At 38.2% G+C, this 13,881-nt stretch overlaps 1 protein-coding gene across 1 annotated transcript in view; it reads right to left on the minus strand.

The window, feature by feature from the left end:
• Nucleotides 1-13,881, minus strand: part of TRPC7 (transient receptor potential cation channel subfamily C member 7) — a 133,956-nt gene that overhangs the window by 44,411 nt on the left and 75,664 nt on the right. Inside the window, exons 3-4 of the mRNA XM_088134676.1 lie at nt 11,594-11,758; nt 3,366-3,582 (exon numbers count right to left, since the gene is read on the minus strand). Coding sequence (XP_087990802.1) covers nt 3,366-3,582; nt 11,594-11,758 — 382 coding nt within the window. The remainder of the gene's footprint in view (nt 1-3,365; nt 3,583-11,593; nt 11,759-13,881) is intronic.

Consider the following 13,881-nt stretch of genomic DNA (forward strand, 5'->3'; position numbering starts at 1 on the left):
TCCCAGATCAACCTAGTAATAAAAGTAATATTCCTTGGGCCCTGACTTCAACATGGATCTTCTTAGAATGCAAAATGCAGTAGCAAGAGCAATCTATATTATATTATGTCACAGAAGCTATTACTAAACTATGAAAACCATGAATATTCAGTATAATGAATGTAGTAATATATATTAGGGTTGTATTCAACATTGACAGTTGTCCCAAAGACCAGAAATATGTATGGTGTAAGTGAAAAATGGGCATGGCCAGGATGAAAATAATATTATTCTCCACATTATTATTATTGTCATTTGTATCATCAGCATTATTACCACTAAACTCATTATCCTGCTTACTATTATTTTATCACCAGTTCTATTTCACATAGTTATATTATTGTATCTAATCAGTAGTTTCCTGATTAAAGTAATAATAACCATTGGTGGTGGTGGTATATACATCTCCAGCTCTGTTATTGCTATGTCTTCCTGCCTGCATCCATGTCACTTATTTCTGAACTCTAGTCTGTTATGTTTGACTACAGTACAGACAAAAAGCCACTGTAATCTCCACATGAATGTTCTACTACATTTCACAGTTGAAAGAAAGCAGAATGTTGAAAACAGTGTGTGGGAACTGTAAATTAGAAGAGAGGTATCATTTCGACTTTCGAAGGCTTTGTTTAAATTTTGAAAGTTTGCTTCAAACATGCAGCTATGCTTTCCTGGCAAAATGAAGGTCACTGCAGGCAGGCCTTCATTCTTTAGGAAGGGCCATCAGAAGTCAGCATTATCTCCCATACTGTAGTGTGGCCTGGGGGTTGAGGTTGAGAGTGGCTTACTCATGTTTACTTGATGCAGTCATAGCACGGATGAGATGCCAACCAGGGTCTTTGTGATTTGTAGTTCAGGCTCTTTCCACTATGCTACCCCCAGATCAATCCTTGACACTCCCTAGCACTGGAATTACTTGGAACATACAATGGATTCTTTCAAGCTCAGCTTGTGAGCTGCAGTAGAGTAATTCAGAACATATATTAATTCAAGTCTGAATTTACTCCCGTCTGATATTGAGTCACTAAAAAGCTCTGTTTTCCCAGAGCTCTGCAAGCCATGCCTAAAAGAAAAAATAAGAGCGATCATTCTGAAAAAGCCACCACTTCCACTATTTGAAAGATTCTGGTACAGCAACTTTCTGGAGAGTTGCCTCAGAAAGCACTTTAGTTTTATTTCACCTCATGTTTGTCCAGTTTCTTATTCTGAGCAATTATGTGATATTTTGGGAGTAGTATTACTTAGCTGTCCTAAACTTTATTAGTTTATTTTATGGAAAAGACCCAGTAAGTTAGTATTTTATATTTCCACCTCAGCCCCTGGCAAGTAGCTTCATCTCATTTAGGGAAAAGCATCAGCATTCCCCCTCCTTCTGCACACACATCACTCAGCATACCTGCCTCAGATTTGGTATTTGTAATAGTTATGATCACGGCAAAATCAATCACCCAGCCCCAAATCAAAGGAATGGTTGCTTAAAACTCCTGATGCACATTATCTTTCATAGCAGTTTAGCTTGTTTACCAACTCTACCAAAAATTAGAGCTGATTGTGTTTTTCCTATTGCAGGACATGGGAGAATAAAGTTCTATTTTCTAAATCTTGCTCTGATTGGTTGTATAATAGGATTGCATTATTTCTGGGATGACCTGGATCAATTTGAGCCGTTTCTAACGCTGTGGATTAAGCCTCTGATTCAGATTGGACAGTTTCTTGTGGTTATTTGCTATCCATCCCTTGCAAACTTTACAGTGCTGAAATGTTTTATGACCAAATAATAGTTTACGCACCAAAAATATATTTCTCTTTCCAGTTCAATTCATTCTGTTCAGTTCTATATATGGTAAAATTGCTTCAGAATATTGCTTTTAGTTCATTTCAATATAAATCAAAACAGAAAAATTACAGCAAAAATATATACATTATATGCTCTGTACAGAGGAGGAAGACAATTTGTCTTAGAGATAAAAACAGAATGTATTGTAGTTATAGCCAATAAAAGAATTCTTTTCCCTAAATAATAATTTCCCTGAAGACATTTTAATTTGATTTTTTAAAAATAAATAACTCATACTGCTGTTCATATTTAAGGCTTGTCAATCATTCATTCTTTTAAAATCTGATATCTCACTTCTGTTTAACTTGTGACTGCATGAATGTATTCTTTTCTTTACTTTTCAGTTCATGTATGTAACAGTTGGAGCTATGGTTAGTGTCAGTCCTTGAAAAATGATCCTCAGTTTAGAGCAGCAGAGGGCAGCATGTGGACTTCCAGATGTTGTTGAACTACACCTCATAGCAATTGGCTATGTTGGCTGGGGCTGCTGGGAATTGTAATTCCCCACATCTGGAAGGACACTAGTTCCTCCTCCCTGTTGAAATGCATGACATAATTTCTTAATTCTATTTCTTCTTCACATAAACATTCCAGATTAGGAGATCATTGGGTGATTTCCACTTTCTGTCACAGCACAGTGAAACAGTCAGTTTGAGCTTATTCTACTCAGGCTAGTGGCATTCAATATACATGGCAATATTTGAAAGGAAACATCTGGTCTGAATGTTCTCATGATTGCCTCATCACAGATGGCTACAGCAGTGGGAAACCCATATAGAGAATTATTTTTCTTGTGGCTCTCTTAGTTTGGAATAATAACAATAGTGAAAATAGCAGAAACCAAAAAGTGATTTCTGTCAGTCAGTCAATTTTGGTACATTGACCTTTCAGCTCAGGTTTTGTCAGCCTTACTAGGTAGACCAGACAGGAAACACAACCAGATGAGCTAATTTTACTTTATTGTAAAGCTACATTAACAGAATCTTGCAAGTCTGAAAGTACAATTCTCCCTGTCACCTTTACAGCCCGAGAACTTAGGGAAGGTCCCTTCTGAGCCTCTTGCCCTGCCTACTATCCAGCTGCAGGCTATGCTGTCTCTTATCTGACTCTTCCCTATGCAGCATCTCTGGGCCCAGTCTCCCAAGGTCTTTCCCACTTACCATTATAGGATTACTATCTGATCTTACAATAGAGATTCTCAAGGTTTACTATAAAATTTGATAGGAATCAATGGGAATCATGCACTGGATGAAGCACTATGGAAAAATGAGAAATACAATAGCATAGCAATATAGCTATTTTTTTCCAATCAAGGTGGTGGGTATTTTTGCCTCCAAACAGTGCCTGTGAGGGAGGAAGGGAGATGAGCCCAGCAAATATTTCTAGAAAATCTGGATCCAAAAATTATTATAGACCATTAATGCTATGCTGTTCTCCACTAGATCAGTATATCAAAGTAAAAAAAAAAAAAAAAGATTGCAATTCCACTTACCTAAAACCCATTTCATGATTAGCATTTCTGTCCATGAGAACTGTGTTGTTTTCACTCTAAATATTTGTTTGGGGTGATCCATGGCAGTTTCATTGGGAAGCAGCTTTACACCTTCAAATCTGTCTGAAGCATTCACTACTAACAGTCCAAGAAAAATTGTAAAAGAAACAGCATGTGCCACAAACTTCATAAAGGGGCTCCGGAGTGTACGTCCCAGCTGAAACCAAAAATAACCATCAGTGCTTTGTTTTTGTCCTTTCCCACTTTTCAAAGTTTCTAGCTTTCATTTATTTGAAATTCAAAGTTTTCTTTCACTTGGCTCAGACATCCCACTTACTGTGTAAGCCATTTTATCTTAAGTACTCAAGCTGTATATCAGAGGAATTCAATCTAATAGGGTTAAGAATTTTTAAGCATTTCTGACATGGAAAAAATACAGATATGCTTAATAATAAGACAACTTCAAGGTTCCCAAGAACAAAAGCATTTCTATTATTTTTGTCCAGTTAAATTCTACATGGGCAGCTGAAAAATGAAACAATTACATCTTTAATAGATCTCTTATGATGTATTTTGATAAAACTACATATAACTCAAAAGCTGTCTGAGGGCCTGAAAATGATACCCAACTCTCCCTATTTTTTAACTAAAATATACCAAATTAATATGGAAAAAGAGGAAAGGGATTTAAAATAAGGACCTGCAGATTTTCAGTTCCAACATTTTTTTCCCCGGAATTCTTTTCACAATCCAAACAATTAATTGCAAGATCAGATGGTAGTAGCTGGGAATTACACTCACTTTTTAAAAATACACAAGGTAATTGAAAGAGCTCTTCCAACTTTATTTAGTCTTTAAAAAAAAGAGGGAAAGCATGGCTTCTGAAACGCTTAGCAACTCCTTTATCAGCAGTGGACATAGGAGGTGCTGCATTTTCTTATATGTAAGAAAGTAACATATTGTGTCAGTGTCCATTTGGGCATTTCTGTTCCTCCTTGATGTTGTGTCTGTGTATTTTTACATGTATATTTATTCATTCATTTAGAAGACTTATATAACCACGCATATTGTAACCACAACCCTGAGAGGCTCACAAGACAACAAAAAGAATAAAAAGAAATAAAGAAACAAGCATGGTAAAAACTTATGGCGTCCAGGACAACGCTCTCCCACACATCAACACGCCACCTTGCTGGGCTCCAGTCTCCTCCCACCCCAATGTTTGTGGGGGAGGATGAGTAAATGTGTGGATATGGATGCTGGGAAGCCCAGGGTAGGCTGCATGTGCTTTGCTCTGGGTAATGTGGCCCAGGAGGGAGAAGACGGGGGACTTAGGTGGAGCAGTCAGAAACATTTGAAGCCACTGCTTCTTCCATAGGGACATTTGGGGTTGGGGGGGCAGCTGATCCAGCTGCTTTTTAAACTCAGTTTTTGCTGGCTTCTCTCCCCCCCCACCCCCCATGATGAATTTGATCCAGTTCTGTTTTCAGAGGGTTTTCCTGCTGATGGAAATAATGTTTTGAAAAGTCACCAGGAAGTTTTATCATGGTTATGTTTTAGTCCAGGACTAGTAAGATCCAGAGAGGTTAAAGTCCACACTAAGCCATGGAAATCACCTGGTTACTGGGCCTCTCCCTCTCTCTCAGTTCGATTCATTTTATAGAGAATAAAACTGGAGAAGAGAATATTCTTTATGTTACCTTGAGCTCCTGCAGGGAAGGCACAGTAAAAAGCTAACAAATTAATAACAAATTTCTGAAACTTGGGGCACTTATAACAAAGATTTCTCCCTCTTCCCAGCGTTTCCAGGAATAACCATGTAACATGCAACATTGCTTTTTCACATATTGTCATTCCAAGAAGTGCTTGATAAGGGTAAAGCAAGTTTCTATATGAAGAGCCCAGTACTGTTGCAAGTGTACCACACCTCTCTAAAAGCTCAACAAAGCTGGAAAAGTACCTTGGCTACCTATTACATTTCTGGAAAGACAATCTCCAGCCCTTCTATTATTACTTTTTTTTTTTTAAGGCTCAGTGTCAGTTTGGATTTCGCTCGTGGTTAGATTTTGTCCCATATGGATTTTGCTGAAGTGAAACTGCCCCTTCTGCCCCAAAATCCACTCCTGGGACAGATTTATTCTTAAATTACATCCCAAGTGAGAAGCAAAAAACTGAGTAGAAAATGAAGAGTTCTTCCTGCCCATAGCTGTTCTCCCTCCAATCCCTTCTCCAAGGCATTTTCCCTTCAGCCTGACTTGAATACTGTATCAGAACTGCGATCACTAGGAGGGAAAAGAAAATTTTGGGGAAAAAGACACTGTAGGAAAGTAACTCACAGAGAAGAGAATTATACACTTTTCTCACATGAGGCCCTTTTCACTGTTAAACCTGACTTTATTCCATGTGTTATATATACATAACAGAAATCTTCAGCTTTTTACTGTATTTCAGCCAAATGTTTCACATCAAGAGAACTTTACATTATGAAGGAGCTTTGGAAAATTTCCACTGGGCAAAAAACTAATTCAAGAAGGAAAAACTATTCCTTCAAAAAAAAAAAAAGCTTAAAAAATTTGTTAGATCTAGGGAGAGTTTTGAATAACCAGGGTCACATTAGAATTATACAGTGTTCTTACATTTAAAGAACATTTCTTATTTTTATCCCAAGTTTTATAATGCTTCTGTACTCACTTTAATCATATATACACAGAACTTCTTTGAAGTCCTAGGTTTTTTTTAAAGCTAAAATACAGAAATACATTTGTTAAATCTGAAATTCAATTTGCACAGTGCTTTCTTAGCAAGTTCACAAAGTGTCAGTATAATTTTAGGCTTATTTTTCTATTAGCATCTTCACATAACAGGAAAATATATGCTTGGATATTCTCATACCGTTTACACAAAGGGATGTTAAGAAAACTTTTGAAAACATACACATTATACACAGACTATTTAATTGTTCCCTTATTTTGATAAGGGAACAATTGTCCACTTCTATCCAAGGAAACACACAACATATTTTTCAAATATTCTTCATCATCCCACAGTAGATAAAGTCTCACACTTGGCCTCCACTTATCTGTTAGATGTGTTGCTCTAGTAAAGCTTTGTAAAAGAATAATAAAACTGCTATAGAAATTAAAACAAAAAGTGGGATGCTTTTATAATTATGGCAATCTGGCGATAAGAAGATAATCTGGCTATAAAATTTCATAACCTCCAGGTGATGGGTTTTTTTTTTTTTAAAAAAACCTGAAATGATGATTTCAATTTTCTTGTATTCAGAATCTGACTGAAACTTAATCTATGTGTGTAAGTTTTGTAGGAATTTTCCAATTATTCTTACTGAATTTAATGGGCAGTAATTCAGATCCTCGTTTCCCTGTATGTGCCTTTGCTCTTTTGTCTTCTTCTTGCTACAACAAACAAACCCCATCTAGATTTAATCAAAATTTAATCAAAATTTAATCAAAATTTAATCAAAACTGCATGACCCTCAAAGATTCCAGTAGTGCAACCTACTTCCCAGTTTCTGTTGTCTCCCATCCGAGTCAAAATGGGTAACTTTGGGTGGTATGTCTGGGAAAGTGTCACAGCTTTGTCAATAAAGAATTGCAGTGAACTTCTATAAAAGTAATGGCAGTGAAGACCACTTTCTTTCAAATGGGCCAAACTACTCTCGAGTGTAAATCTGTAACACCCAGACTTTTCACAGCTTGTCCAACAAGATCATGAGTTGAGTGATTCCTATTTGTTCTACTCATCAGCATTCAGTGGGTTAAAGCATAGTGGGGATAAGGCACATTCCAAGACTCTTTGATCACTTAACCCAACTGCAAATGAGAGTCTGTTTGGGAAAATTATTCTCCACTCTATAGATAAGGTACTTCAGCGTAATCGCTAAGTTACCTAATCATCCAACTGGGTGCTTGTGGTGCCTGACAACTCTTACCAAAAGCCAGATAAGCCAAAACTGGTATCCGCATCTAACCCAGTCCCAGGAAGGAGTGAGATTAAAAGAAAAAGAAAAAAATCAGGGAACCCCAAAAACAATATTTTGATCTCTCAAAAACTCCTATTCATCCCCAATTGGCTAACAGTTACTTAGGGAGGACAGGAGGTACGCTGTGCTGATCCTGAGAAGAAGCAGACAGGGGTCTTTTAAGTGCAACTGACTCCATCTTCCCACTAGCTATAAGAGAGTGCAATAATGCTTTGCTCCCCAAAAGTAAAGACTTTGTAAAAAAAAAAAAAAAACTTAGTTAAAAAAAAGTAACTTTTTTTCTGCAAACAATGTAGGAATGGAATACAATGTGTGTTTCAGTATTATTTCTTGATATTTATAAAAGTTGCCTGAGTGCTTACTTCAGAAGTGAAACATCTACCAATGGGGCCACTAAATTAATAGAAACTCGGCCTGCCCTCAGCAGTGAGATCACAATTATATTCATTGTTACTGAAAAAGAATTTTGAGCAAACATAGAAGCAAATGAATTCTTAATACAATTTCCTTTCTCTGCCAATGTCAAAATTTCATATTCAATCAACATTGCATCAATATTTTATCTCCAGGTGTTTGGAATGTTCCTTGGAATGATAGCTTTCAAATTTTCATTTCAAAATGTCATTGATGGCTATAAATAATCCAGATACTCAGAACTTCTGAAGCACATCAGGAGAAAAAGAGAGAGAGAGAGAGAGAGAAATGGGATTAACCTCAAGATGATGTTTCAGCTGAAACTTTCCCAACATCTTCTCCAAACACACATGAAGACTGTTATTGCCAAGATCCTGATTTTTAAACTGGGAGTGGGGCTGGAGAAGCCTATCATCTGTGTATTTGATTAGTGTTGTCAGACAGGGAAGTTGACAGAGGTAAAATACTAGAAAAGCAACATATCTGGAGGACACCAGGTTGGGAGAATCTACTCTAATATTTTTTAATCCCACCATCACTGGTCCCTTCCTATGTAACTGTCCCCTTAAATGTAATGCGTGAAACAACTTAGAAGGGTAATAATAGAGAAGTAACTGGATCTCATCTAATAGTGTAGAAAGGATGGTCTGGCAGAAAATGAAGGAGAAGCTTCCTCCTGATGGAAGGTGCCTCAGCACCAGGAAAGGCACAGGTAGCAGTGCTGGGCTTGGGTAAATAACAGTAGGGCATTTGGCAAAAGTACCTTGAAAAAGCAGGATTACTAGTATCCAAAGCTAGAGCTAAGGCATGCAAAAACAACATTTGGAAATATCTCTGCCTCGTGGATTAAAACCAGGTTAAAATTAAAATTTTATATCATATATGCATGCAGTTTATTCATTAATAGACCAGTATTCTGCCCTTCCAGTTCGGATTTAGCAGTTAGGCTTTGGGGAAAAAGTCTTAATGAATGCTAAACAGGACAAGATGTATTGTTCTTGTGGTAGAATTTTCCCCTATCCAAAAGAAAGAGAGAGAGAGAGATCAACTTCTTTACTTATTTTCAGAAATACCAAATCCTTAGGAGTAACTTTGAAAATAGTTAAATGTCACTCAATGTCAATTCAAAAACTGATGGTTTCTGTGAGGATGGCTTTTTTATGTGTTCAAATTGGTTATGACAGCTTCCCTTACCTGGCCACAGCTTTGAAGGAGTACTACAATTTGATGAAGCTTTGGTCAAATCACTCCTTTGAAGCAGATTCATGCGTCAAAGTAAGGAAAGTAATTCAGCTAGTTTCAAAGGATTCTGCAGCCATTCCAAGCACTTTGCAGATTCTTGGATCAAATCTGATTTTTAAACTCTACATGACTGAGTACTGCAGGCTGAAATCTCTAGACAATCAGGGAGCTGATGCCAGACTAACATAAGCACAGACCTAAAATTTTACTATTTTTAACAGGGGGGAGCAAGGCTATGCATATACCTGTTCCATTCCAGCTTCTTTCTATGTGGCATGCCTATGTCTCTGCATTTCTGCCAGCCTGCCTCTTCTCACTAACCAATATTATCAGCAAGCTACAACCCTGATGTAACCTTGAGTCCTGATGATGAGGAGAAGATCCAAGAAAGGTGTCAGTTATTTCCATCCTTCTGGTACCCCCAAAACCAAACCCATGTCACTCAATTACAGCAAGTCACTGGTCATAATTCTGCCAAGTTTAACATCCCAGATGTTGTTCTTGCATGCCTTAGCTCTAGTTTTGGATACTGCTTTTTCAAGGTACTTTTGCCAAATGCCCTACTGTTATTTACCCAATTCTGAGTTTAACATCCCAGAAAATCAAATAGAAAGAGATTACCTCTTAGTACAGTTTTTTTTCCCATTTTTAAACCAGGATTAGATATTTGTGGCATCAGTTCAGATGATATAGGCTCTTTAGCAGACAATATGGAGGCTGCTATACCACCTAGACCACCTCCCTACTACTTCTGCCTTTAAAAAGATGCAGTAGGAATATTTTTTAAAAATATTACACTTAAACTATTGAAGATAACCTGTTGAAATTGGGCAAGGTTAATGTTATATAAAGAGTTTACCATCCCTGTTATTTTCATCCCATTCTACCCCTAAATAGAGCAATTACAGTTATTTTGATCCTTCTCCGTTATAGCCAATGAAAGAATCTTTTTTTTTTTATTATTGAATCTTGAAGCATCGCAAATTGAATCCAGGTTGTCTCAAGTCTTGAAATGCAAACCTAAACTTCACCTTGTTCCATTTGACTCTCAAATATCCAGTATCATTAGAATCAGGGCTGGTATTTATCCAGGGTTAACAATTATTGCCCCATTATTCTGTATTCTCTACTGGCAGCCAAGGAGGTACTTGCCTATGGCGATATAGTGCTCATAGGGAGATTTTTACAGCCTAGATATGGGATAAAAAAAAGAGAAAGAGTCTGTTTGGTGTAGTGGTTAAGGCACCAGGCTAGAAACCAGGAGACAGTGTGTTCTAGTCCCACTTTAGGCACAAAGCCAGCTGGGTGACTTTGAACCAGTCACTCCCTCTCAGCCCTAGGAAGGAGGCAATGGCAAACCACTTCTGAAATTTTGCCAAGAAAACTGCAGGGATTAATCCAGGCAGTCTCCAAGAGTCAACACTATCTCGAAGACATCCCTTCCCCAAAGAAAGATATGGGAGCCTTATTGTACACGGTAACATGAAGTTGTCTCCCTCTCCCCACTACATTTAAAATAGGACTGTGAACTGCATCAGCATGAACCAAAAATCCAGGACAGGATGGGGCAATGGGGGATATTTTTTAAGCACTACAAGGTGGAACATGTGTCTCACCAGTTCAAAGGCCTCCACAAAGCTTTATCTCAGATTTGCAATGTGTAGACTGGCCATGCTAGATCAAAAGGAATGCACTGTTCACCTAGAAGATTTTTTTTTTTTTTAAGAAAACTACTTTATGGCACATCTTTACTTTCTAAAATACCTTGGTAGGCTAGGGAGAAAAGCAGAATATTAGAGCCAGTGATTTTACTCAAACACTGGTTGTTGCAATCAGCATTTCCCTTTGCACAAAAATTGTTCAACCTATTTGACACAATCAACCCTGATCAGTTTCTTTACAAATTCTATTTCATTCTCTCTCAAAACAATCTGAAATTAAATGAGAAATTGGAAATTATATTAGAAATTAAACAAAGTAACCAATATGCAAACAAACAAACAAAAAAGGTGATTGCTTGCAAAAACAGATTTCAAAGGCATGAAGCTTAAAAGCATTTTGGCCTGCTTCCCCGACTTAAAATGTTTGACATTTCCTGCACATTTCATTTCATTTTGATTTATTCTAAGTTATAGCTGTTTATGTTTCCCCAGTGCTCTCATAGTCTTGTAGATATGACTAGGCCATCACCCAAATCATGAGAAAAATATATTTAGCACTTAACTTTCAAATCCTGTTACTTTGAATTGAACTGAAGATTTCCCAATTAACATCTCTAGATCCTATAAAGACATTTGCTTACACACATGGCACCTAATAAATAATAAAACTAGCAATAACACCACCCCATTTATTTTTTCTATTTTTGTCTTTCTTCTTATCTTTTCAAAACTATTTTGCTGTTGTTTAATTTGCTTCTTCCCATCTGTGCTCACCCACTGAAAAGCCCCTTGCACCTTCTAGTAAGACAATGTTCATTTGTGATTGAACTGAAGATGTTGTCATTTGCATCAAGCCAGAGATAGAGGAAAGTAATGATAAACAAACATGCACCTTAACCAGTCTGTACCTTGCTGCAGGGAGCTATCCAGTATGCTATAGCGAGGAATGGAAGGCCTATGGAAACTCCGAAGACAGCCAAGAATTTCACAGCAATTGATTGCTGGCGTAAGCCTGAGAGGTTCTCATACCACATGGTGAGCAATTGCTGCTGACAGTTGGGATGGGCAACAAACTGCAAGAGGAAAATAAAGATAAGGATTGCCTGGAAAGGAGAAGAATTGTGAGAGTAAGCAGTGCGCATCCTGCCCTCCCACCTGACCACAGCCTCTGGAGCAGAGATAAGACAAATGGTTGATAGCCAAAATGACTGGATGAAGAAACAGACTTCATGGAAAACATTAAGCGCCTCCAACATGGGTGCAAACAAAAGTGATACATAGGCATTAGCAATCTTCTGTGACTTTAACAAGAAGGAAGGGAGGCAGGCAGGCAGGCAGGCAGGCAGGCAGACAAAGAAGGAAGGAAGGAAGGAAGGAAGGAAGGAAGGAAGGAAGGAAGGAAGGAAGGAAGGAAGGAAGGAAGGAAGGAAGGAAGGAAGGAAGGGTGATGGAATGGACTTATGAAGGCCAGGCTCAGGGAGATAAGCGTGTTCTTAGCCCCCAACAGGAGTGTGGGAAGTTCAAGAAGATGAGGCTGGTACCTCCCTAAGGAATTCAAGGTGTGGCTGGTTGGCTTGGGAACTAGGGTTCAGTCTGGTGAGATTTCTGTCTTGAGGTTGAAGCTAATAAATGCAATAGAACTGTATTTGCATTGTCTCTTGGAGTTCTTTGGGCTGAACCTGACATCAATCTCACCAGACTGAACCCTAGTTCCCAAGCCAGCCAGCCACAACACCGTGAATTCCTTAAGGAGGTGCCAGCCTCATCTTCTTGAACTTTCCACGCTCCTGTTGGGGGCTAAGAACACGCTTATCTCCCTGAGCCTGGCCTTCATAAGTCCATTCCATCACAGATAGGGAGGGAGGGAGGGAGGGAGGGAGGAAGGGAGGAAGGAAGGAAGGAATCGTTCTAATCATTCAGTCCTCCTGTCAGTGCAGACTTACTTCTTTAGCCCTACATGTCAATAGCTTGAGCATTTTGAGTTGCCTTCTTATTCTATGTTCCCATCTAAGATACTAGGTAGAACAGCATTTTCTGCAGATTCTATTCTCAAATACAGCTTTGCTGTCTATTCTTGACTCAAACTTTCCTAATTATCTTTACCTAAAAAGTCCAGTGTGAAACTTAACATTGTGAAGCCAGATTACAATTGTCTTCTTGGATACAATCACAAATCTGAACATATGTGTGATTCTGTGATCTGCTTGTATACATATTAATTATGGCAACAACAACAAAGTCAAAATAAAACAGTAGAGAAAAACAGCAATGTAAAGATAAAATTAGCAGTATTGATAGTAATAGTTGTAATAAGGAAAAAAATAAGGCATATTCAACATTAGAACAACAGTGTGACACTGGAAAAGCACTTAAATGTATTTTAAAATGCTTGAAAGAATAAAAAATGGTATTGATCTAGTGCCAAAGGAAAACAAACAAACAAACAACATGGGTACTGTGACATGGGTGCTAGCCAGCCTCACTAAATAGAGTATTTTAAAAAATGGACCATTTAGGAGTTACAGCAACATGTTAGTTGGTGGATGAACTGACTGAATTCATATTTTCAAGATATATGTATGCCTGTATGCCTGTTGGAACCACCATTGTTCTCTGCAGGGTTCTTGTGCACCAATTGTGCCCATTGCAGGATTAAGGGAGCCTACTCACGGTCACTCATGTCTTAATCACCTCTTATCTGGTTACTGCCATACACAGGCATGGTGGCTGCCCATGAAGACCCCTTGGAAGCTTTAGCTGGTCCAGAATGTGGTTGTGTGAGCAGTTATGGGCATGCCATTGTATGCTCATGTAACACCTCTGCTACACAATCTGCACTGTGTCCATTAGGCTTCCAAGTACGACTCAAGGTGCTGCTTGTCACCTATAAAGTCTTTTATGGCACAAAGCTCTGTTATTTGAAGGACTATCTTTCTCCTGTGGTCTCTGGCCATCCTGTAAGATCTGGTAGAGGTGGCATGCCTCAGGTCCCATCGATCAAGCAATGTAATCTGATCTATTTTATATCACAGGCTGCCTGGAACAGAGATCTGAACTGGCCCTGCTCTCTTTTAGCTAAGCCTTAAAGTTCTGGCTTTCCCCCCAGTCATTGGGTTAAGAAAAGTTGTAGGGTCATTGTGCATATGGTTTTGGGTTTTGATTGATTTTTTATGTTTTGAATCTGTATGCCACCAGA

The sequence above is a fragment of the Python bivittatus genome, unplaced genomic scaffold (assembly GCF_059951505.1).
Source record: "Python bivittatus isolate LINGU-HERP-01145 unplaced genomic scaffold, Pbiv_v1 ctg000080_np1212, whole genome shotgun sequence".
NCBI lineage: Eukaryota > Metazoa > Chordata > Lepidosauria > Squamata > Pythonidae > Python > Python bivittatus.